Source organism: Stigmatopora nigra, chromosome 9, assembly GCF_051989575.1.
Source record: "Stigmatopora nigra isolate UIUO_SnigA chromosome 9, RoL_Snig_1.1, whole genome shotgun sequence".
Lineage (NCBI taxonomy): Eukaryota > Metazoa > Chordata > Actinopteri > Syngnathiformes > Syngnathidae > Stigmatopora > Stigmatopora nigra.
In genome coordinates, this window is record NC_135516.1 from 11,154,842 (window position 1) to 11,181,298 (window position 26,457).

At 38.4% G+C, this 26,457-nt stretch overlaps 1 protein-coding gene across 2 annotated transcripts; it reads left to right on the plus strand.

Annotated features, from left to right (window-relative positions):
• Nucleotides 1-1,809: 1,809 nt before the first annotated feature.
• eif2b3 (eukaryotic translation initiation factor 2B, subunit 3 gamma) lies at nt 1,810-20,732 on the plus strand. Of its 2 annotated transcripts, XR_013327398.1 has the most exons (13): nt 1,810-2,096; nt 2,631-2,796; nt 3,768-3,925; nt 7,000-7,159; nt 7,242-7,353; nt 10,068-10,157; nt 11,434-11,570; nt 12,045-12,235; nt 12,314-12,379; nt 12,566-12,714; nt 16,325-16,428; nt 18,625-18,747; nt 20,715-20,732. XR_013327398.1 is itself a non-coding variant. In XM_077724587.1 (12 exons), exons 2-12 carry the CDS (start codon nt 2,649-2,651, stop codon nt 18,675-18,677), a joined length of 1,368 nt encoding a protein of 455 aa, XP_077580713.1. In that variant the 5' UTR covers nt 1,810-2,096; nt 2,631-2,648; the 3' UTR covers nt 18,678-18,775. The 2 variants fall into 2 exon arrangements, 1 of the variants encoding a protein (XP_077580713.1); XM_077724587.1 differs by lacking the exon at nt 20,715-20,732 and having other exon boundaries at nt 18,625-18,775.
• The last annotated feature ends 5,725 nt before the right edge of the window (nt 20,733-26,457 follow it).

The following is a 26,457-nucleotide window of genomic DNA, read 5'->3' on the forward strand; positions in this document are numbered from 1 at the left end:
GGTTTGTGTGCTAAGATGTGTACATCGATACCTTATGGTTGAGTGATATGTTTTTTGCAGAAATGGATACAGTTACACAACCTGTTTTAATGTGTTCTCAACCAGCAGCTCAATAGAACTGTACTGTTTGACCTGTAAAAAGGATAAACTGATGATCAGGAGGATGGTGCAATTTCTTTATGTATGTGTTTAGTTAAATAAGAAATGTTACAGTTGTTTCTTTGAGCATACTATATTTTCAAATACATAAATATTAGACACTGGTACTTACGGTTTGATTGCGCCAGGGCTTCTGCCCAAATGTTCCCTCTTTATTACACATTTCCGTTGCTTCCAAGCCCCCCCAAGTCTGCCCTGTTTGTGGAGCAAAAAAGACAATTTCATAATCTGGAAATGATGACAATGCAGCATCAAAACATCCTATTGCACTTGTTTTTGCAGCTGGATTTTAAGACAAGTTATAAATGAAATCCGGTTGCGGCAAAATGAATTTAGTCGTGAAAAAAAAACGTTATTACGATACTTTTTTTTAAGCAAGTGAGGATAAGGCGTTCAAAGTTATTAAAGGCACATCATTTCAAATGAAGAGACATCTAGAAAGGCATGTCATTTCAAATGAATAGACCTCTAGAAAGGAATGTCTTTTTTTTTAACACTGAATAAATGTGTGTTAGTGCTTTGAGCCAAGAGTACGGTCAGACATCTTTATCTTCAGGTTTTATGTGCATGCGTTAAATCTCTGACATTGGATTTTAAACGGGCCTTTGTTGGTTTCCACAGCAGCGGAGTGGAGGACAGCGCCTTGCCAAATTCACACCACAACATACAGTATATGTGGTACATAGTACATACATTACATTCAAATGTGTGAGGCCACTTTTGGACATGGTGATGTCAAACCTCACACACACACACACATAGACAAGTCACAATGTTGCCTCAGCTCTGTACTCTGTCTGGGTGGTCTGTGCTGAAAATGTTTATGATCTAAAGAGAGCTAATCCAACTGGCTTGTTTCGCCGAATTGAGAATGATTTACTGAACGCTGCAGCAGAGGAGGAGCATCCATTAAATTTTAAGGCTCCATTTCAAATCATTCTGTATCCAGACGTCCACACCAGAGGACACACACACACACACACACACTCCACCCACTTCTGACTGCAATGTGTTTTTGTATTTTTTTTTTTGTCTGGTGTTTGGATGGCCATTTTTAACTGACAAATCAGCTGCACATGTAAAACAGACTGGGTAGTTAGTGACTTCTGACTGTACAATACTCTAGTAAATAATCTAAATTCATTCATCATCTGTACTGCGTATCCTCACAAGGGTTAGGCAGATAACTTCTGGCGAAAGGTATTAAAAAAATGGTTTCTTAGATTTGTTATGATCCATTTTTGTTGTACAAACAATACTGAAGCAATGTAAAACACAAAAACATTATCTACAAGTGGCCCAGCAAGCCTTTTTTAAAGGATTAAAGATAATGATGAAGTTGATTTTAAAATTAATTACGATTAAATTAATTTGGGACACCTACATTACCACGTGTTTGATGGAATACTATAGTCAAGTTCATCTCAATTTCAGAGCAAACACAAACAAAAGTCACATTCCCAGATCTCAATTTACCGTTAAGTCTCCGTTAAGGATTTATGAAATAGGAGTTTTCAAACTTGAAGCAAGAAGAGTTTTGTTACTTGTGGCTGCAAAACTGATCGAAATTAATACGTACTACAATTCGGGAGAGTAGTAGTAACTGACGCGTACAACTTTTCCTTATATTTGTTTCCCCGTCGGAAGAGTTACGGTGTTACCACCGTGATAGAATCATGCAACATTGACTGTCAATTTCGCCTCGTTGTTGTTATTCTAAATCGGTAGTTTAAAATATCTCCGTTTATTTTTTTTATTATCTATGCTATTACCAGCTTGTTCCTCGTCAAATTGCAGCTGCGCGTCACTCGTCGACTAAGTAGCAGACCGTAAATATATGGTATATGTTAGCTGGGTGCTAACAACTCTGACAAGAGCCCATTCAACATATGTGTCCACGGTGGAGAGATCATCAAGGATTCAGTAGTTATTGAGAGGTAAATATTTCTCGAAATGACATTTTACATGACTGGCTTGTCTTCCGATCCTGTTAAAGTTTTAAAGTTAATTTAATTCCGCACTCTACCGGCCGTATGGGGTGGGGGGCTTGTGAGGGGGGTGGGTGGGGGTGTCATGGGTACCGATGATGCAGTTGCTAAGAAACGGACAGCCAATCATAGCTTGGGAAAATTTAGAGTGTTCAACCAGTCTACCCTGCATGTGTTTGGAATGTGGGAGGAAACAGGAAAGAGTACCTAGAGAAAACCCACGCAAATTCGGGAAGAGCATGCAAACTCCAAACAGGAGGCCCCACCTGGGATCTAACCCACGACCCAAGAACTGTGAGACCCACGCGCAAACCACTCCCTCGTCGGGCCGCCCGAATGATAACTTCATAATTTTAAATAGTATTTAGAGGAATGTGCTGGGTTATGTGTTTAACACTTTTGAGGTCATTGTAATGGGAAATGGGTAATGTTTGTTATATTTATACTTGTCATGTGATTTGGATAAATTCATTTCTCTTGCAGTTGTTGCTAGCAAACAACATGGAGCTGCAGGCGGTGTTGATGGCGGCCGGTGGGGGCTCTCGGATGACCGATCTAACATACAACACCCCCAAAGCCATGTTGCCGGTTGGGAACCGGCCCCTCATATGGTACCCTCTAAACTTACTGGAAAGGGTGGGCTTTGATGGTGAGAAGCAGTTCCTTACATTGTACTTCTTTGCTTCTTTGAATATGATCTATCTTTGACATTTACTACATTTTTCATGTCTAAATTTGGGCAAATTTATATCAGTGTTTTATGAATGGATCTGTCAACATTCATGAAAGAGACCAAATGTATACATACATTATATATATATATATTCTTTCAAAAATTGTGTCTTGTTTCTGTCTGTATTTCTTCTTTTTTTTATTTTCTATTTTTTTTGCTAAGGAAAAACACTATGCCACTACATTTTAACATTTTAAAGTGTTTGTTTGTGCTGTGAGGGTTAAAGTGATGCTGATTTTCCAGTCTTATTTTCACCAACATATCAGTATTACATAAGCAATTGACCGGTGTGTGTGTGTGTGTGTCCTAACTCATTATGGTGTGTGTTTCCCAACTTATTTTAACTTGTAGTGTTTTGGCCTCTCGTGCTTGCTACATGCAGCCCGTCCAGAAACGCTTGGCTTATAAAGGGATTTGTTGCAGTGTGCCGTTCTTGCCAGTAAACAAGGCTGCTCATTGTAAAATAAAAAAAAGGCCTGTTGCTCCTCACTGCCCTTAATAAAACTACATTTCTATATATAATCGCCATGTGTGGCCAGCACTTTTTTTACTGTTTGCAGCCACCTAGCCAAAGGCCTGCAATTTACTTTTACTAGGCTGACACAGCGAGTCAGTCAATGCATTACACCAAGTATTTTATACAGATAAGGCAGCAATTCTCAGACACCGTAAAGAAGTCTGCTCATGTTATTATCTACTTTAAGGGAAGCGTGGATTTAAAGGCTTGAAAGTGCCATTATCTAATCAACATCTCGTATGGCATTCGGAATTCAATTCTTCAAGAAACAATTAATCTATAAGATGCAGAATTTACTATCTTACCAGTTCAAGTATACCAACATGAACATAATGATGATAACATGTTTTTTTTTTAATTCAACTTTCAGAAGTGATCGTGGTTACTACCAAAGAGGTCCAAAAGATGATGAGCACTGACCTCAAACTAAAAATGGACGTGAAGATGAAACTCGACTTTGTTTACATCCCGGAAGATGAAGACATGGGCACAGCTGACGCTCTACGACGCATCCAGCCAAAGATCAAGGTTTGAACCACATAATAATTTATTCTCACACTATTAACTAGGTATCATTCTTCAGTTCGTAAAGCTAATCTACTATGGAGCCATCGAAATCCACTACAACTCTCTTTATCTTACTCTAACAGCAAAACAAGACCATTTAAGTGGCAAGAGGAATGGGCCTGAATTACTTACGCCCTCTGCTGGTTTCTTCTAATCAGTGTCAACCTAACTATCTTGTCTACCCATCCTATAATCCCATGGGTGCAAATGTTAGATCAGTCAAATTCTCTATGATTGACAATATTTATCTCCAAAAACTCTCATAGCTTGCTTAGTTGTGCTGTGTATAAAGATGAGTTTTGACAGTTCTAATACTCCCTCCCTCCCTGGCATTTGTATGAAACCACATCATTTCTTATTATTCCCACACACCCAAGTCTTCTTTATTTAACCTGTAGTGTAACCACACACAAGTACACTCCAATGGGACATGTTTCCTCACGCTTCCATTGAGGATATTGGAGTCAATAATCCTTTGAGCAGCCAGCTAGATTAGAGGCATTGAGTTACACACACTCTCACACTGCAGGGTGATGAGTGAGGGACCATAACTATGGTCTGCCAAAATCCCAGCAGTGGAATCATTCAAACTGTCAGTTTGGTACATGAATACAGAGTAGAAATACACACACTAGCCCATCTATTTATACAAAAAAAGTTGCTTCCATGAGGAGGTTTTGTGTTACCGATCAAACAAAATACTTCAGAATAATCTCTCAGGGAGTAGAAAAACCCTGATCCCTGACAAGAGAGATTACAAGCAGGATATTTTATTTTGTTTAGTGAAGCTGCACAAAGGATGAGTGCCTATGCGCATATTGTTGCCAAAGTCTTCAATGTTAAGTCCACTGAGTGAAATGTGTACTTAAGATGCATGTTTTCTTCTCTCAAATCCGCCTAGAAATGTCCCCCCTCTTTTATTCACCTGGCAGCTCAGGGCTGACTCAGCTTGTTGTTTGTAAAATGCTTGTTGACCTTCAAGGAACACACAAAAGGTGAAGAGAGAGTCGAGGGGTGAGATGGAGAATGATGCCAGAACAAACCTAGAGGGATTTCTTAAAGAAATACCCCCATTTTTTTTCCACAGGCAACATTTTAGTTATGGTTTCCCTCAAAGAACTATCTTTGTTGCGAACCCTTATTATTTATGAATTATTTATTACATAAACATAACCAATTTAATGTATTGCATTCAAAAGCCAGTTAGGTAAACATAAATTCAATTAATTTTTAAAGGATATAGAGTAACATAATAGTTTTCATATCTTAGTGTTTTTAAAACTGGCACATATTTTTAATTTTGGTGTTTTAAGCAAAGTGTTAATTGACATAATTCACTTTTGTGGTCACACTAAGTGATGTGGCAGGCCAAATTTAGCCCCCGGGCCTTGGGTTTGACACCAGATGATCACCTTTCATTAACACTGATTATTTGCTCCCAGTCCAAGATTGTCATTTATGAATTAACATATAATTAGAATAGTGGCAAGGTTATTCATGTATTTCCTTTTGACTGTTGTAAGTAGTAATATGTCAAAGTTATACCATGTTTTTTAATTTTTCGTCTAGTCATTCAGGAATTAACTTCATTTGGGTATTTATTGCCTAAAGTTACACCCACTGGTGTTTTTTGATCCGTCAACACACCCATGGACAACATAAATAAATGTATCAAACACAAAACCTACAGGATTGTGAACAAGAACAGAAATCTACTTGCCCACCAGTGTTACCAAGCTGACAAATTTTCTTGTTTAAGAATGGCTTTCATAAAGGAAGCTAAAAACACACAAAAAGGAGAGACACTGTGACTGTGTGTGGTAGCATGTGTGTGGTCCTGACCTGTCCAGAGATTTTGGCTGTTGAAAGGCCAAAGTGTCTCTCTCTCTTTCTGTCTCTCTCTCCAGCTGACTCTACTCTGCCGTCGCCTTTGAGTGTCCATGTGTGTGTTCTGTCTAGGGGCATGTGTACAAGCCTTCCTATGTGTTTGTGTGTTAAGATAGGGGCGAGTTGAAAGGTCTCTGGGTCGCTCGTTGTGTCGGTAGATCTCCTGCAGGCGCTGTAGCCTTGCTGTGGCAGCTTCCTGTCGCCAAGTCCAGACCAGGCAATGCTATAAGTTGCCACCGGGTCAACTACATGACCCTTTGGACCTAATCTTACACTCCCCTTACTCACAAAACGATAATTCCCCTCTTTTTAGTCCACATTTACATCTTGTTTACTCATTCATAGCTTCAGAAATGATGTCACGTGTAGTACAACCCAATTTTAGCAATTGCCAAATTTAGTTAATTACATCACATTTATCTAATGCTACTTTTTCTTTTGGGAGGGGCTACATTTGAGTAATGGCATTATAGTTAACTTTGGTAAGGATTATTGATTTATATGTAAATTGAGTCAGTAGATTGATGATGAAACAAATTATACTTGTAAGTAAAGCTACCCCTATAGACGATCTCAGTTTCAGCATCGCTTCACTTTTTCTGATCAGAGATTATTTCTGTCAATAAAGTGGTAGGTACTAATGGTAGGATTAGTCCTCATGCTGACAGCCCGCATCACTGAGCAGACAAATGGCTACTGTGAACAGAGGCACAAGTTAAAACACATGCACACATACCCACGCACATAAACACCAATGATGTAGTGAGGGGCTTGTTAAAATGACTGATATTGCGTACGCTCCTGTGTGGTGTAAGTGATATCTTAATGGGGTTCACAAGAAGTCTATTGATGTTTTAAATGTACCTTGGTGTAGGGTGTTGTTACTCAGTAATTGCGATAAAATGGTAATAAAAATACTCTTTCCTCCAATATTATTTTGTCTTTCTCTTATTTTAATAATTTTTTTGTTTGCATAATTGATACAGTAATGACAGAAAAATATGTGACTTTTTCCAATTACTAGTAATAGGGTAGAAAAGTTCCCAGAGAAATCAATTTGTGAAATAGTGAGTGGGGACTTCATTTTAATAGATTTTTTTTTTTTTTTTGACAATAAACATTCTAGAGTTGTTTTCTTGTCTCTTCAGACGGACATCTTGATCTTGAGTTGTGACGTGATAACAGATGTGGCACTTCATGAGGTCGTCGATCTCTTCCGGGCTCATGATGCAACACTGGCTATGCTAATGAGCAAAGGCCATGAATTCACAGAAACAGTCCCTGGACAAAAAGGAAAAAAGAAAGCCGGTACGTTTTTAAAGATGACCATTTTCTAAATGTTACTTTTTGTCTGTTTATTTTGTAACCAAACCCCATTTTTTATCTGCAGCTGAGCAGCGAGATTTTGTGGGTGTGGACCAGTCAGGCAAAAGAGTTTTGTTTATGGCCAATGAGGTGGATTTGGAGGACGGACTATCGATTCGGAAGTCAATCTTAACCAGGTAACTAAATACTCATGTCTTAATGCTGTCATTTTAATACTAATGTTGCCCTCTGCATTAATTAATGAATTAACTTATCCAATACACAATATAAAGCAGTTTAAAATGATTACACACACACTCCTACATAACTACATTCCACTAGACCAGATGTTTTGGTTTTTAATCAGGATTTGTGTAGCTGGCATGCCAAACTATCCTTGTTTCACCAGCAGTAAAACATGTGTGGGTTTAAGCGGGTTCAAATATGAGACTCAAAATAAAATGCATTTGACTTTCTTAGTATTAAGGGAATCATAGGCATTTTTATTAAGCAAGCTATAGCCAAATATCCTCAATAAGCCCTTCAGTCATGTTGCTGCACCCGAGGAAACCTAGCCAATGAGTCATTCTTCAACATCTAACTTAACATGGAGCTCTGCTTGTAACTAAATTCAAATTTCAGTTGTCTCAAAACTATTGCACAAAGAGCTGTAGTAACTGCAGGATTTCTTTCTAACAGAGCTAATTGACACCCTTTCAACGAGCTGGTCTAATTGGTTGAGTGCAGTCAGGTGCCTTTTGTTATACTGTGTGATGGGGGTGGGGTGGAACAAAGACCAGGACGCACAGTGGTTGTTGATGACTGGTGACTAGAAAAGAAGAAGAAAAAAATACAGCAAGCTGTGGCTGAGATTCTTAGAAGAACTTCAGTTATTGTCATCAGTTCAATAGATGTGTCATGCTCGCCTGCCGAGGGACAAAATAAATACCTGCTTCTTTCTAACAGCAACTTTAGCCGTGCTTTTTGCAACCACAAGACATGTTGGTACTTGTACAATGGGAAAATAGCTATTATATTGCCTATAGTTTATGTATATGCTATGTTGCAATTGCAATACTTGTTGTGATATTATAATACTTTATTTGCATTTTTACCAGGGAGTTTGTTAGGAGTTTCACTGATTTGTGTAAATTAAGTTTTATATACATCTATTTCACAAGCCTATGTGTCATCAGATCGTCATACCGAAAAACACGGATTCTTGATATCATCAGATCGTCATACCAAAACACCGATTATTGATATTATGATCCCCTCTTTACTCCCATGTGTCAGTAATGAAGAGCAATGTCTAACCCACAACACACCTGTGTATTATGTTATGAATAAATACAGTGAAACACACACACAAACACAGAAGGTCTTTGTGTTTGCGCACGCACATGTGGTTTTACACTTTGAAAATGGCGTCACACAGAGAAGGAACACACACAGTTTGATGGATGGCATTAGGTTGTAAAATGTGTGTGACCATTCAATTCTCTGGAGTCACACTTGTCAGACTGCATGGACGTTTTGTTTTAATATCAATCCCAATGTTTCCTTCACAGGTTATGATGAAGTTGTTCTTGTTTCATTCAAGCAGTTCAACTTCCTCAATGATGATATTCCCTTAGAAATTGCATACAAATGGACGATTGATATTGGTTTTTAGCTGAAAACCCTAAGAGAAGAATTAACAAACAACTGTAAAAATGGTTTTTCCATTATAATATCAATGTGAATATGCAATTTTGGCTTAAATTTGCCCTTGTGAGAAGTAGTATTACAGACACTTAGCCCAATATTAAGAAAAATATATATTGATTGATGGACCTGCTATTAAGTGCAAAAAAAAAAACATTTTCTGGACTACTTAGCTCAAAAATCCTGTTTTTTTTTAATAACTATGCCTCTCCTGAAGTGGAATACTTGACATACATACATATATGTATATGCAATTTAACTTCACTCTAACCATGCCATTTTTTCAGAGATGTGTATACATATGTGTATTTTTTTCCTTATGATTTTGCAGCACAAATAGTTGCAGACCTTCTGTCATAATTAATAGTCATGCTCAGATCTCAGACAACCAGTCAAGCTTGTGGGCATGGCGCATTAGTCATTTTTAAATAGTAGGACTTGCCAGACATTCTTTGGTTCTGTTTTTAGGAAGAAAAAAAAACAAGGTTTTCGTGTCAAAGCTTTTTCGTGAATAGTGAACCACCACCAACCATGTCTGCTTTTCATTTTGTCAAAAGCTCCATGATTGTTCTGTGGTAATGCGACACAGTCCTTTCAAATCAAATACTTCCAACCAAATTCAATCTAAATAACTAACTACAGTATATGTTGGAAAAAGTTTACCATCTTCTGTTTTGGTGAAAATGGGACCCTACCCTGCTTTTTAAAAAAATATTTACAATCTAATGATGAATGGAGGGTTATGGGGTGTATAAGTGAATGTCATAAAGGGGGAGAAGGTTGTTTCTTGAAACCTGAAGTAGAATAACTTGCTTTTCGTTGGCTCTCGCTTCGTAAATGTCACGTTTGTTTGCGTACAACTCCCCCACCGACATAAACCTGCCTCCCCCTTGGTTATAGCCTCTTGTAACCAGGGTCGACCTCTACGGTAGCCTATACAGGACTGCAGACAACTATGATCTCTCTTGACTTTAATGTCTGTCTCGCTATGTCTGGCTTGCATCATGGTTTAGATTCTAAGCCATCCTGTAATGTGACATGGTTTGGAGTGAAGGAGAAAGAGCCATAAAATGAGTATAGCAAGAATAGCCATAGCATGTTCTCATCAAAGCAGAAACACTTTTGTGAAGGACATTTATGACTTCAAATAAGCTGTTGTGTACTATCCTAACGCTTACTTTTCTTTTTTCTTCTGTCTTTGCAGACATCCAAGAATGCTAATCAAAACAGGCCTCTTAGATGCTCACCTTTACTGCATAAAAAAAGCAGTGGTTGACTTTCTAATGGAAAACAAGTGAGTTCAAGCATTTCTAAATTATGAGGTTACTTGTATATAATCTTGTTTTTTTTTCTCAACATTCTGAAATGAGACAGGTTTCATTTAACAAACATTGCCCAGGCATGAGTACACGTCGCCTGCTTAATTTGTAGCAAATGTTAAAGAGAGTCACAAATAGGGTGCAAGGTTTTGAAAGGTCCTGTTAGCAGGGTATTCTATCAAGGCGTTAATTTGTTTTACAACGTGTCACTGAGGCAGGCCGTGAGGCCTTTAGCCTGTGAAGTAAAACGGTGTCACCTGGCTGCCCACCGTTTCACACCAGTGGTCCGAAATTAGCAACCCCTGCCGTGGAAAATATGTACTTATGAGGTGTTGTTATTGAATGAAAATCACACATGGTTTTATTAGGCTTCACAGTAGTATCATACGTAAGGGATGTGGATGATGGAAATATCTGTTATCTTTATTCTAATTTGTGTCAAAGCTGGCCAAATAATGTTCCTGGTTAATTTTGAGTATGGTGCTCAAATTCTATTGTTTTTCCAGGTTTTACAGTCCCTCTATCTTTTTTTAAATTACATTTTAATATTTCTTAATACATTCCTTTTTACTTTACTTTGTACTTTACTACTTTACTATAATTCTGAGTGATGAGTATGTTAATACTTGAGTCCTTTTTTTCTGTTTATGTTTCATATGTACTGTTAACGGATGCACTTTTTTATATGTATCCTATCTTGTGCTGACCTGGGCCATCTGTCAAATTTTTAAAGTCAATGTGGCCCCCCGGGACGAAAAATTTGCCCAAGCCTAGCCAAATAACACACATTTCTGCAGGTTTTACATTTTTTTTATATGCATTTGCTATTGATGGTCTCGTTATTTGACTCTCTGGGCTCCTCTGGTTGGCCCTTTCACCACGTTCCTCCTCCCTTCCCTCCATAAGACATGGACACAGTAACTGTTGTTTTTCTCCTGTCATTCACATGGAAATTCTAATCCCCTCTTTAAAAGAAAGTAAAGGAGAGGGTAAAGGGGGTGGCAGGGTGTTGGAGAGGAACATTGAGCACAGCGCTGTGTCCAGAGAAAAGATGTTCCCCCTGATTCATCATAACCTTCATATATAATCATCACAAGGTCACTGACAGTTTCTACTCCAGTATTATATAGAAGAAGAAGAAATTAATGAATAAAACATGACTATATCTTTTAGATTTGTGATCTCAGAGTGGTAAAATAGTGACATTCCTTTGCATTATAGCTAATTTAGCCTCTTTTTTCTTTAATACAGATCTATTTCATCAGTTCGGGGTGAGCTAGTGCCATATCTGGTGCGTAAGCAGTTTTCCAAAGCAGTGAGCGGTCCAAATTGTAAAGATGATACTGATGAGCAGAGCCAGAAGAAGAGTGACAATTCGATAAACAATGGTGGGGAAAACACACAAGAAGCACTGTTTCTTATTAGAAAGCAAACATTTGCTTTGAATTGTCTACACTTTATCAACAGATGTTTAACCCAGTTGTGCGCATAGGATTTATCAACAAGTCAATTGAATTGATAGTCTGTGTCAATACCATATTTTGTCATTTAGGGTAGCGGCTTTGGCATTTAGCTGTAATTGTGTCAGGCAAAAATTATGACTTACTGTGTATATATTGTGTTTTAGTTTCATCAAATCATGTTTGTTAATAATTGAAATGTCTGACACCGTCAAATTAAACAGAAAGTTGAACCAAAATGAAAAAATATTACAAAGCTATGTCCAGTTTGCATTTTGTCTTTAAAAATACCATTTTTTTTTCGTAGTCCCGTTCACATTGCATGATGTTATGACGCAAAATCTTTAGTTTTTCATCATTTTTAGCACTAACGGTTGATTCCCATGTTCCTTTTTTTCCCAGAGCTTCTCATTTCGTCACGCGACAACTCTCTCCTCCAGTTGGCCCAGGAGCGCTCCTGTTGGAACGACCATCAAGGGGACATGGACGAGGCGTACCATGGGGGTAAACTCCGATGCTACGTCCACATCATGGAACAAGGCCTCTGTTTACGCGTCAATACACTTGCCGCCTACATCGAGGCAAATCGCTTGGTAAGATCCAAACCCTCCAATGATAAGATAACAGCTTCACATGTTCTTGATTAATCACACTTACAATTTTTTCATAAGGTTCCCAAGCTTTTGTCTGAAGAGCCAGCAGTCCACCCATCTGCCGTCATTTCAGAAAGATGTCAGGTTTGTGTCAGCGGTTGTTTCAACATTTTGTCTCATGTTTCCTGGTGAATTGGAAGTTGTGCTAATTGTCACCATATGGTCAGATGATCTCAGATTTTTATATTAGATGTTGATGGGGATTGCACATGTGTGTGTGTGTGTGAGAGTGGCTATGAGTAATGTCTCTGTACTCTATCATCTGCTCAGATGGGAACCGACAGTATGATTGGAGCTCTTTGTCAGATTGCGGATAAGACATCAATAAAAAGGGCCACTATTGGAAGCTCTACTATCGTTAAGGAGAAAGTTAGAGTGACCAACTCTATCATCATGCATGGTGTTACCATTGAAGAAGGGTAAGATTCTACATTCATACTCATTTTCTCTTTTAAGTTAGCTCAAAAATATTCTCAGAGAATTTCTCATGCATGTTTATGCTCAAGTCCTTATAATAACCTCAAAGGTGGTGTAAAATTCCATTGGTATATGCTTATATTGTGTAATAATAATTCTAAAAGAAAAATCTTGCCAAAACATTGGTAATACATGATTTTGTGCTTAGGAACCCTATCATTTTGGAAGGTAAACAAACTATGAGCATTCTGGCCCTGCTTTTATTCAAAATGTATCTATATAGTTCTGCTTTTTAAGTATTTTACCAATTCCTACCATTAAAAAAAGATCCGCAAAGCACAATGCTGCCACCAAGTTGACATTATTTTGGAGTAACTATGATAAAATACCCAACACGCACCTTTTACACTACATGTTCCTATTAAGGACTATAAATGTCCACGAGCAAAAGCTTGTGGGCTAATGTGGCTATCTATGTGCGGTGTAGGGGTGTATGCGCTTTAAGTCAGATGCTTTGTAAATGGGAGGTGTCACAGGTTTTGTTTTCCACGCACCACGGGGTCGAACAAGGCGCACTAGGCCCACAATTTGTCTATTGGTGTGCGACCAGCCAGAGGCCAGCTCCAAACAAACACGGAGTTGCTGAAGTGAAGCACACAACATCCCAATATCTCATTTGACCGCTAATTTACTTGGCCATACCAGGATTCCCACTGCTTATGGAATTTGCTGAACACTATAAACCCTTGTTACTCTACACAGTAAAAAAAAAATCCTGCGCCATTTAGGAAACCAGGGAATGGAAACCTGCCGTGCAAATCCAAATAACAATTTAGGTTTGATGAAATACCAGTTTTTTGCACGTTTTGAAATATAGGAACAGAAACTTTTGACTGTATATGCTTCCATTTTACTTACTAGATGAAGGAAATTAGAGTAAATTAGGTAAAACATAATGTTTGTCTCTATGGACTACATTATTTTTTAATTTTTACCTTTTTGCTTATAACATTAAGACTATTTTCATATTCACACTTAATCTTAGACTTGTATATTTACTCTTGCAACTTTTTCTTCACAATATAATGATTTTATTCTAACTTTTTTATATTTTAGTTATGTACTAGGCATAATTTAACCCCCAAAAAAGAATCCTGCCTTAATATTACAATTTTTCAATGGAAAAACTGTATTTTTTAAACAAACATTGCTCTTTTTAGTCCAATAACCTTACTTTTAACAAAACCAGTATGGAGTGAAACCCTGGCTCTTCACCTTTATCCCAAAAACTGGACCGTCTCTTTTTTTTTTTGGCCTCCCCAAGGATTCGGTTCAGTAGTTTTTGCATAATCTTAATTGCAAACAACCAAGCACAACAAAAAACCTTCTTTGCTGAGGTAATGAGTGAATCAAATCACGCTGGGATCATCTGTGATGCCGCACATATTTCACTGATGTCATCATGACGCCAAGTCACTCATTCGTGCAGCTGCAACAAGAAAGTGCTTGTACTGAAAGAAGTAGAATCTACTGTACAATTGCCATGTCGATTCATCAACTATCCTCTCTAATAGAAAGAGATTCATCTCGGCCTAAAGTCTGGATCTAGAATGCACTTATTCAAAGTGTCCGCTTCATTTTCTTTCTTTCTTTTCCCGCGCCGACGCCATCTCCCTCGTCTTTCCCTTCATCTTTCTACATCGCTTCTCCAAAACCTCTCGAGGACCCCAAACAACCAGTATAGGGACCCTCATCACCACCACCACGTAGGCACATACACAAAGACATGAATAAGTGCGAGAGGCAGTGAGATGAGAAAGAAAGTGCCAAAGCAAGCTCGACTCCAAGGAGAAAATTGCAATTCTTTCCTTTCTTTTCGTTTTGGGACCTAAGAAGGAAGGAGAAGCAGGGAAAAGAAAGGAAGAAAGAGCTAGTATGAGCGGATTAGCAGACCCTGGCCATGTCGGCGAAACCCCTCGCATTTCTGGTTTCTTTGTTTGGAGCTGACCAGAGCTTGTTGACAAAGCGCTGCGTGTTTGGGAAGGGGGATAGTAGGGGTCAACTTTACAGGGGAGGGTGGAACAGGAGGTGGGGGTTGATATGTGTGTGTGAGAGAGGGAAAGAGAGAGAGAGAGAGAGAGGATGGGGTGGTCATGGCAAGGAGGAGCCCTGGTGTTCGTAATTAGTGGTGTTTCAGCTTTGAAACTTCTTTGGTGGTCTCTCGTTCCCCATCTCTCGCTCGCTAGTGTTACAAAACTGGGATTCTTTTAATCTCCAATCACCAGCTACCACCATGGCAGTCACTAAAACACACAACACACACTCTTTCGGACCTTCCTGGCTTAACCCACCTGAATAAAACGGGCCAATACAAACCTGTCTGTTTGGGGGCTACAGAGGGCCAAGTGTGTGTGCGTCACTACCCGGGCAAGACCAACATATGTTCACCACTAGTCTCCCCAAGCTACTGAAGCACGTACACACACATTCTCCATCCCAAGCATTTCAAACACACACACACACACACACGGCGTCCATTTTCAGCCAACACAAGACTGTCTGTATGTCCTCTCCCAAAAATTTTATGGTTATGGTTTGGCTGAAAGCATGCATGCATGCTAGGTCAGTAACGCCAAGTTAGGTGGGAGTTGCCCCCCCCCTACCGCCCGCTATGTCCTAAAAGATGGTAGCGCATATGCTCGCGCTTGTTGTTGTTTAATATAAATGCTAATGTAATGTCATTAGACACAGTAAGAAGTCTTGATATGGAACTTTTCAGAGCAGGTGGACAGTGTGAATAGATCTGATGTTTCACTCGGCTACATTATGGCATGGTGTCAATATCATTGGCTGGTGGAAAGCTGTGGTTGTACTGGATTGCTTCCAGGGTGAATGCTTGGAAGTGTGTGTGCGTAGGCAGGGGTACACACGTTTTTTGGGAGGAATTAACGAGAATAAATATTCCTCAGGCGCTTAAAAGAGTTAAGTGAGAAAATCATGGTTTTGACATTACTGGACTCAATTTAAGTAGAACCATTACTTCTAAATTGATTTGTGAGTCTCCTGAACACTCCAAATGTTAGGATTGAAATATATTTAATTTCGCAAACTGTGGGGGTGCGAATAATCGGACTAAGCGTTTTTTGAGACACAATTTCAAGGTAGTATTTTTTTGCTTTGACTTGTGAGCAGAAATTCGACATACACGAAAGCCTTATAAGAGTAAACACCTCTTCAAAACAAAGGATTCAAGCTGTTTAATGCCACTCCCATTTGAAGTTTACTACTAAACTGGACATAAAACACAGACATGTACATTTCTGTATGTTAAAAAAAACTGTTTGCCACGTTACTTTCCGCCATTTTAGTTCTAAAACGCTGTACATGACTAAAGAATAGCTTTGATTGTTTCCGCTTTATAAAACTATAGTTTAACCTTGTTTCAAAACAAACAACGCATTTTTTATTATATAATATAAATAATTATTCACCTGCATGTTTTCTAGACCTTCTATCAATGATAATTAACACTGCAGTTTACTATATTTCTTAGTAGTAAAAGTGTTATCTTGTGTTTAAGCCAAAACAAATTAAAAAAATGCTTTCTTACAGATGCAACATCCAGGGAAGTGTGATCTGTAGCAATGCTGTGATTGGTCGTGGCTCCGACCTCAAATACTGCCTGGTGGGCAGCGGACAACAAATTGAACCCGGAGGTGAGCAACTATCATAGATATTAAAAAAAACAAACGAAAATCCTATAAAAATACGTGTTTGCGTTCAAAAAGTTTTTAAATTGAACAATTCCATGTCTTGGTATTTTACCAAACAGCCATGGTTTTATATATGTATCAATCTGTGGGGTTTCTAGTGGAAAGTTAGTAAGTAAAGGACAGATTTTTTTCTCTATGATCAAGTGATTAGATTTTTTCAAGAATTTTCTTAATCTTTTTGTAGCCAAAGCTATATAGGAGCATGTGGGTGGGTGTATGCATGAGTTTCGGTCAATGCATGTTTGTGTGCGTGTGTGTGTGTGTCACATTGATGGAGAGGTTGGAGAGCAGGGCCAGAACAAGACCACCCGGAATTCAACAGCAGCGCCCTCCAGCCACGTCCAGCTCGCACATGCACGTTAAGAGAAAGAGACGCACGCTCGGGCCACTAGACCACCGAACCGCCTAATTAAATGAACAATAGAGCAATTGGAGAAATGCCACTTTGACTTTTGCTGTGGTAATAATCTTCAACAAAATTCAATCTAAATTTGGCCCATCCATAGTAAACTGGGTTAAATTAGCATGGATTTTTAGTTACTCAAGTGAAAAAGTTAATATCAGTACATTCAGTATTAGTCTTGAACTATATCAACCTATACCCAAAGCCTGGATTCCTTTGGGTTGTTTTCGAGCATCTGCAAAGTGTAGTAAATTAGATAGTGCGTGTTTTGGCACAGCTGTGACTACTGGCGAAGGATATGGTTTGCTAACATATCATTCAATGTTACAAACTGGCTTGCATAATTGCAGTGCGTAAGACACCCTGCCAAAGTACCGTCAGAGAAAAACAAAGTGTCGTCTTTTGTCTTTTTAATGGACTGAACATTGGTATATTTAATCAAATGGATGGGATAGGCTCCAGCACCACTGCAAACCTTAAGTGGTATGGAAATTGGATGAAGAATTATTTGTTAGGGTTGTCTATAAAAAAACGGAATATTCAGGAATTTTAATCCAGTTCTTTTAATCCATTTATTAAAAAAAATCTATATATTATATATCTAAAATGGTCTGGCCCACATGAAATCAAGTTGACATTAAAGCGGCCCGTTAATCAACCCGAGTCTGACACCCTTGCTGTAGGTGGAGAAGAATGGCTGGAAGATAAAAACTGATCTTCTAGAATGACTGTTGATTACATTCATCAAAATCTTTTAAAAAGTCAGGCGAGTGAGGCTGCTAAAGACATTAGACGTTACACTATCGGTACTTTTAAAGCTTTGAGGACGCAAGGACCACCCATGCTGGCTGACACACACACTAACACACACACACACTAACACACAGCCTTAGACAAACACACAGACAGACTGCTGTCAGGTGTTTATATTGGTGTGTACACAAGTCATTCAGTGCTTTGCGCTTTGGAAATGCACACAAATAGGTGTATTTTGTAGAAATTTCTTTCAATCTCAGTATCTTGTTTTTTTATTTAAATAATTCCTTTAAAAGTGACATATCTATGGCCAAAAACATCTAATAATACCACAACCTTGTGACCTCGTCACTTATTGAATTCTTACTTACTGAATAATGATACATTAATAGTTTCATTCTACTTGTTTTTATGTGTTTTACTAAATTTCATTTTGAGAACGGACCATTTCACTTATTCATAAAAATATCACTTTTCCCAACCATATCATAGAAATCAAAACCAAAACTCTACATTGAATCTCTGGTCTGTAAAAAAAAATACCTCTGTTTATTGGTTACAGACTAGTTATTGCAACCCCAATGTGTCCCATGCCCCATTTGCCTCCCCATCCACACAGCTGAGGAAAAACCTATTTGTCAGGAGATTCCTTCACACTTGAAGCCGCTTGGCGTGAATGGAACATTATTCTTGTCCACCATTTGCTTTGGATCAGTCCAGATGTTGGGGCTTGGAAGCCTTGGATAGAGGGAGGTGCATATAGTGGCCACAAGCAGACGTACTTTCAAGCATCATCTGTTTCCTTTGCGAGGTTCAGGTAGCAGGCAGCATGAGCTAAGATGTGCCATTCAGCGGCTGTTTCTGGGACTCACACAATAGCGTCAATTCAAATATGAAACAACACCTTTTTTTTCAGTTTTTTTGTTCACCTCCACATAACCCAACCAATATTTATTGGACTTTTATGTTTGTGTCTTTAGCCGAGCGAACCAATGAGGTCATTGTTGGCACCGACCAGCTGATGGAGATCTAAATGACCCCGCCCCCCTTACCTGACCATCTTAACCTGGAAAGCGGTGACACACTTTTCAAAAACCTTCAAGGTTATATTTCAATAAAAACTGAATTCAAGCAAGTCTCATTGTTTTGACACCATACATTTTATTATGGCTGCTTCCTTCTAATCGCCATATTGAATGATGGGCTTCTACTGATAGCGATTCACTCCTCCCTTCTGTGTTTTCAGTGTGTATGTGAGCGTGTTGGGAATTGCACGCTGCGCAGCTGTGAAAACCAGAGATGTCGAGTCAAAGCAGTGGGAGTGGTGACCACAATAGAGTGGGGGGTTCCGTTTATTTGTACACAAAAATGGTGTATGTGTCTGTTCTAGACCACCCAGCTCGATCTTGTATCAGCTAACACCAACACCCCGCCCTCACTGGCAATTTCACTCCTCGGAAGAGGAAGCGTGCTCGCAGCCTACGCCTTTTTATTCTTTTTCTTTCACCCCTCCCCCCCCGTTTCGCCTCATCTTTTCCCCTTCTTTGCTGCCACGAGATTTATTGCATCCCTTCGGCTGAGCGTTTCTTAAATTACAGGTTGGAAGTTCTTTAGTCACGAAAGGGAGACGACGCGGACAAAGTTGTCTGTGTGGAAGCTTTGTATTTGTATATGATTTATGACTGCCTCACTTTCCTTTTGTGTCTGAGGGTTTGCAAGAATATAAAAAATAATTGATGATTTTTCATATGTCAGTGGTGGTCGGTGGATTGCCTCGCTAGTGAGAGATCAAAAAGCCTTTACATGAAGTTTCTTTTTAAAGGCCAACTCTGCATTGTGGCTGTAAAGTTACGTAAATGACAGTAGCTCGTCATGTGGTTCATCAAAACCTCACTTACCGCTTGAGGCCTTTCACAAGATTTGACTACAATGTAACAAACACCAAAATCTTGCCTATTAACTCCATGCCAAAGGTCACCAAACTATTGGCTAAGGCACTCAGTTATCAAGGGTTTTCGAACTACTCAAATGTGGACCGATAATGTGTTCTGTTGTAACTCAGACAATTTAAACGACGTGATGAAAAAATGTGACTTATACTCCAATGCGACTAATGTATTTTTTTTTTCTTCCCCTCTACAATGTGGATTCTTTGGCTGATGAGATTTATAGTCCGCAGTAATCCTACAAGTTAGTGCATTAACTAAAATACACCTGAACAAATGAATATACGACGACATGCAAACCACAATGAAAGATCTCACATGGCGCACTCTTTGTTAACATTTTTTAGCCATCTCCAACTCTGACCTCTCTCTCCCAGCTCATGATGAGACGTGGCAGCTGCCAATGTTTGCATTAAGCTGTTGTATATTTATACAAAGACCCCGGAGTACCCTCAAGACAACGCCACCATGGCGGGGCCCACCTACTCGTCCATTCGCGCGTTTACTCGTGTGAATGCGAGTATGTTCGCACGTTAATGCCTGTACTTACCTGTGTGTGGCCATGGTTAATCTGCCGACTCACAAAGTCATCGCACCATTGATTGTGTGTGGCAGTGGCGTTCTGGAACTCAAATGTTCATTTAAAGGAAAAAAAAATGCAGTAAAAGATCATTTAATTTCCATATACACATACATATACATGTGTATATATATATGTATATATATATATATGTATATATATATATATATATATATATATATATATATATATATATATATATATATATATATATATATATATATATATATATATATATATATATATATATATATATATATATTTACATATATATATATATACACACACATATATACACATATATACACACATATACATACATGTATATATAATATGTTTTATATATACCATATGTAGCATTCACCTGACTTTGTCACAACCTGTGTGAGAAAATTCTGCATTTTTTTATGTACCCTAACTATGTATGAAACTAATATTGTGACTTTTCTTGTGATTTTACCCATCTGTCATGAAGTGTCCTTCTGTTTTTAGGATCATTCTGCTCATCATGTGATACTAAAACAAGGACATTTATTTTTCACAGTGCCACCATTGGAGATATACCACACCGTCTACTACCCAAAAAGCAGTATACATACAGTAAGTAATACATTTTGACATGCTTTTAAATGTACATTGTTTTTTTGGGGAGGCGTAGCCTGTAATGCCTGTCGTGAGGATGGGTGCCAAAGCACATTTCATGTCATGCGATGGCATTCTTCATCCGTTGTTGCGGACACAAAGATCATCTGGCATCAATGTCCCGCTTTGAATAGAGAGAATTTCAATAGGAACGATGGCGTTGCCATTGTTTTCAGTGTAGTGCGGTCGCTTTAGTCTTCCAAATGGGTGTTGACAGTTGATCGTCCAATTGTGATGTTGACACCCTCAGATGTCTCACGTGTCCTTCCAAAATAATATACAGCTGTTGTTTCTTGGTTGGTTCCTCCAGACGCGCTAACCCTTCGCACTCGTCACGATACACAGTACGTGTGGTCATGAAGAATCGGCTCTCACCAGCCAAGTTTTTCCCCGCCTATCATCCATTCGCTTTTGTTTTCCTTTTAAAGTAATAAAAATGATGTCTGGTAATGAAAGTGTAGAGTTGCAATGAATCACCCCAATAAGAAAAAAAATAGTGTATTCAGTGAAGAATATCAGAATGTGACCTTCCTCACATTAAATTCACGAGGTGAGACGTGAACCTTGAACATATGAGAGGATATTTAAATGTCAGATGTTTTACTTGGAAGCTTTTCGTTAAAAGGAAGCACCATAAAGCATGCTAAACGCATTTTTATCATGTTAACCTGATTTTTAAATTGCAAGTTCCCAATACACACCAATGGAAAAATAGTGTGTGGTCTGCTCAAGATGGGCAACACCATCGCCCCTTTTTTTTTCTTCTCCTGAAACAGATGTTTGTCGTAAAATCAAGCTTGACCTCTAAGGGCATCTTTACATCCATATATAGTGTTTAGTTTATATACATTTTGATTAAAAAGTAAACCCCCTTTTAAAAGATATTAAGTTTAAATGGATATTTTTTCCCAAATTGATGATTTTGTTTAAAATTTACAGCACTATTATTGTCATTTTTTGGTACTTTTCAGTCCTGCAGCAGATTTTCACCCAGTAAAACTTGTCAAATCACCTTCTTAAAATCGCCGAAAATGCTTATGGACATATTTTTATTAATAGATGGGATGAAACTTGCTGAGTTTAACATCCTAATGGTTCATTTGGCATGTAATGTTCAGAATATTTGTTTTTTTTTGTTCCAGGAATGAAGGTTAAAGACTATTCACAGTGAATGTGACAAGACGCCACTGAAGGTGGAGAAGAATTTGGACACAGAGGTAGGTAGGGTGGAGTTTTAACTTGGGGAACAAGAAGGGCTAGGGCCGCTTTTGGTGGTGTTGCGGCGGCAGAGTTGGTGGGGGGTTGGCCGAGTAGCTGGGTGGCTTCATGGCTTGAGGGCTGATCATGGGTGAGCAAGGAGACACAGTGCGAGGGAGCGGCCCACCCAAGTGGCAGTCAGTCACAAACCTGTGTGTGTGTGTGTATGTGTGTGTGTGTGTGTTTGCTGCTGACCCTGACATATTAGCACAACACTTCCTCAATTTGTCTTCTGTGTTCTCCAGCCACAAATGAATTTCCTCCCTCCCACTTTTTTTTTCTTCCACACGCTACCTTTCAAGATGACATACCCCCAAACACACACACACACACAAGCAGCCCACCTCCAACTAACACATAGCAACACCACCCAAACCCTACACACTTTATAATGTAAACATCTGAATACATACAGCTTTTTTTTTACATTTATAGTTGCAACACTCGTTTATGTTGGTAAAGTATTTATGCATTGAGACAAAGTACCATGTATGGCATCACAGAAGGTCGCACATATACAAAGACAGACGTCTCTGCCTGTCAATGTGGAGCCCCCCACCACACACCCCCACAACCCCCTCCAAGCTAATTAGCTAAACATTGGCTGGGTGGTTGATTGGGATCACATCTTAAATGGCTTTGCCTGTAAAGCCACAGGAAGAAACACACCAACATCGACTTGATTTACACTCTCAGGTGGCCTTTTATTTCTCATCCAACAGTTTACTGCGTTGCCATATATAGAAATGACACATCTGTATCAGGGATTTTTTTTGTGATAGTAAACCCCAGGTATGTTTAATGAAAATAATTAAATGTAGATGGATTTAAAAGGTGATGCTGGTCTGAAAAAAATGTTTTAAAAAAATAGATTTTAAAAAGGTTGTGCAATGAGAATATATGCAATGTTAGCAAAAATATGACATCCTTATTTATAGGTGCTTTAGTACTAAAGAGAAATATTTGGGGAAAAACTTAAAGTAGAAGAGAGTTGTTGTGATTTTAGAAATATGAAAATATAAATTGCAAAAGTTTCTTGAGAACAGTGTAATGAGAATAGACATGATGTTAAAATATGAAATTGTTTTTAAACAAAATCAAGCTTTTATGCAGAAAAAATAGACTTGTAATATCATTTTCTAAATGAAAATATTCCACCTTTTATGGTTTGTAAGTACAACTATAAGTATTAATATTGTAAGGAGAAAGAAAATTCATGAAAATTAGGGAATAAATTAGTATAATATGATTTAATGAGAGTTTAAATGTGAGACTAGACACAATGTTAAAAAATATAACTAGAAAAAAGTCATTTTAAATTGTAATTAAATAAATAGAAGTAAGTTTTCATCAAAATTTCATAATAAATTGGCTTTATATTCTATCACAACTTTTTTTTAAAGGCCCTTGTTTACATTTTGTGTCAATTTCCCTGACATCAATATGGTGGTGTTGATCCAAATTAGAATTGGCGTAGTTCTGAGCTCAACCATTCTAGAATTGTTCTCTTTAATCAGACATGAGTGAATGTCGTGAATGGGTTTTCTCTAAAAATGTTTTCCTTTCTGTTTGCTCACATTGTGTCACACACACACACACACACACACACACAGTGTTGTGAGGTTTGTTTTAAGAGCCCAGGTCCGGCCGGGTCGGCGTCGCCACCTGCTCCGTCCGCTCCCCCGACAATACCTCTGTTACAAGCGCACATACAAAGACTTGACAAAAAGTGTGTTTCTGTGGTTTTGTGTGTTTTTGGCCCCCAGAAAGGCCACCATTCATTAGGGTGACAAAAGGCGCCAAAGAAATGCATTATCATAATTAATCTTGTACTCAGACTGTGGGTGGCAGCTCGGGTAGGCTAACCTCGGAGACTGACAAGAGGCGTTTTTAAATGCTGGAAAAGTGTCGCTCTGGGTAACTTGTTGCCTTTTCATTGATATTGGGCTAATTATAGAAAAGTACTGTGAAGTCTTCTCTGTTCTTCTTAAAATATACGTTAAGTGAGGCGTGGATGGAAATCAAGCAGAACACCCAAGATGAACTTTTATGTTATAGCGAATGGAGTGATGATCTTAAGTTTTGATTTCTTTTCTATAGTTTCATGATGCGGATTCTTTGATGAGAGATGTAGTATTGTTTTTGCGACATTTTTGGGGGTTTTGGCAAGCGAAAAATAATTTAAAAAAGCATTATTTTTTTGACAATTAGTGCATTGATTACTTTATTTGACCTATATCGGATCAAAAATGTTAGTACTGGTTGATTTGCGTTCCAAATTTCACTTTGTTTTTGTTCAGTCACGTGTTTGTCTTGTAAAAGAAGAAAAAAGAGGTCATATCTCAAAAACAACAAGAGGGGAGGACAAAAATAGGAAAAAAGATACTAAGATATTTCAAAAATTATTTGAAACTCAATGTAGGAAAAGAAAATAACAATAAAATGAACCAAAAAATGTCACTTGAATATGTATGCACTTTTACTTCATTGATGCTAATAGAAAGATTTTTAAAAACGTATAATAACTAAGCATTTAATATACATTTGACATTTTTCCACCATGTTTTGACTACTGAACTATATTAAACCTTGCGTCTAGAATACAGTACATGCCAAACCACTGGAAATACGCTGATATCAATATATCTACTACTAAAAATGTCATGTTTTCTTTGCACAGTTTGAGGTTCTGAAAGGATCTTTTCCATCCAGTTTACGACAAAAGAGGGATCGAGGAAGGCTTTTTTTTTCCCTTTTCTAAATAAACGCGTTGTGAGTCTGACCTTTTGAGGGTGTTGGCCGTCGCAAAACTGCTGGATACTTGAGAAAAGTTCCGTAATTCTGCTTATGGCACATACAAAGAACCCCGGGTTGGACAGCCAACCAGCCATCTATGCATGGACGAACGGACAGATGGATGTAGTCACTGGGGAGAGATGAAATGCACACTGCTTGGTGGTATGAAGTCAGGAGGGGAGGACAAGGGTAGAAGGGGGGGTTTGCGGAAAAAAATTGAGGCATCAAGAGGAATAAAAAGTGTGTAGAAGAGTAGAAGAAGGGGACAGACAAGGGGAGCATATGGGACATAGAGTCTTGGGTGGTTTGTGTACACGCTACAAGGCGTTGCGATGGCAGATATCTGCACAACGCATGGTCATCCCAGACAGTTTATTTATCCAAGGCCTCCAGACCAGGCCTCGGACCTCCCTGAGTTTGTTAGGCTTGAAGGGGGCCCCTACCGCACAACGCAATTCCTCACATTCCACTTGAGCTTCCATTTCCAGCTGCCTGTTTCCCTCTACCACTCAAACCGGGACCGACCCTGTCAAGCCATATTCCAAAGCGGCGTAAAACAAATAATTTTGCCCTTTCCCAAAATGTGGGCGTGTTGACTAAATTAAATCGGTAGGCAAGGTCATTTTTTAGGCATAATTGGTAATTGACTCGAATATAGCCAAGATACTTGTCCAAAAAGGGTCTCCTACAAAACTAAAAATATATATTTATACCCTAAAAAGGTTTTAAATCAGTACAATGCCTTCTTATTTTATTTTTTTTCCGTCCAGTTACTTCAGTTTTCCTTACATAACTCAAAAACACACACCTTAGGCTAATTGAATGCTCTAAATTGTACCCGGTGTACCCCGCCCACCTGTTGTCCAATGACAGCTGACAGGTAATGAAAACATAATGTTAAGTTGTGACTGTTTTTATGAGAACATCAAGTTAATTATACAGATTTTAAATTAATAATTTACTTTCTATATATTATATATTTGGGCAAGAAGCTTTTTAACACAATGCAGTGCCACATCTTTCCATTAATCACACGGCTTTAGTAACCAAATGTTGTAACACAAATGGTGCAGCAACACATGTAGATTAAGAAAAACTAACACTCACAACATCTGTTTTAATAATCAGCACCTGTTTGTATTCCATTCCCACCTGTCGGCAATCACCAAAATAAGCACAATGCCTATTGAGATTTAAAGGATGAACTGAACTCATCTTCAACAAATGGGATTCATTCGTTCTTTATATTAATAATATTATTGTATGTTTTTCTAAACAACGAGAGCAATTCTTAGTTTTTGAAGGCTGGAGGCTGATCCAGATTAGTAGAATTTCCATGCATTTTATTAATGTAATATGATTTTAATATCAGGAGTATTATTTTGAGGTATAAGCGCGAGTACTGGTTGAATTAAAATGGTATATGTCGTGGTACCACTACAATTACTCTCAGTAGCTCCTCCTAGAGGTGAGATGTGCTTTAGCCATTGACTGAGTTAACTTACGTGTGTTAGTTTCTTTATAAGCTATGAGACATAGCTCGTAATAAAGATTCCTTCTGCCTTGTTAAGGCCAGAAAAAGCCAAGCTGGA

Coding starts and splice junctions, on each gene's coding strand:
- eif2b3 (XM_077724587.1), top strand. CDS start 2,649: ATGGAGCTGCAGGCGGTGTTGATGGCGGCCGGTGGGGGCTCTCGGATG. Junction 2,797..3,767: donor GGAAAGGGTGGGCTTTGATG/GTGAGAAGCAGT, acceptor TTCAACTTTCAG/AAGTGATCGTGGTTACTACC. Junction 7,354..10,067: donor CGGAAGTCAATCTTAACCAG/GTAACTAAATAC, acceptor CTGTCTTTGCAG/ACATCCAAGAATGCTAATCA.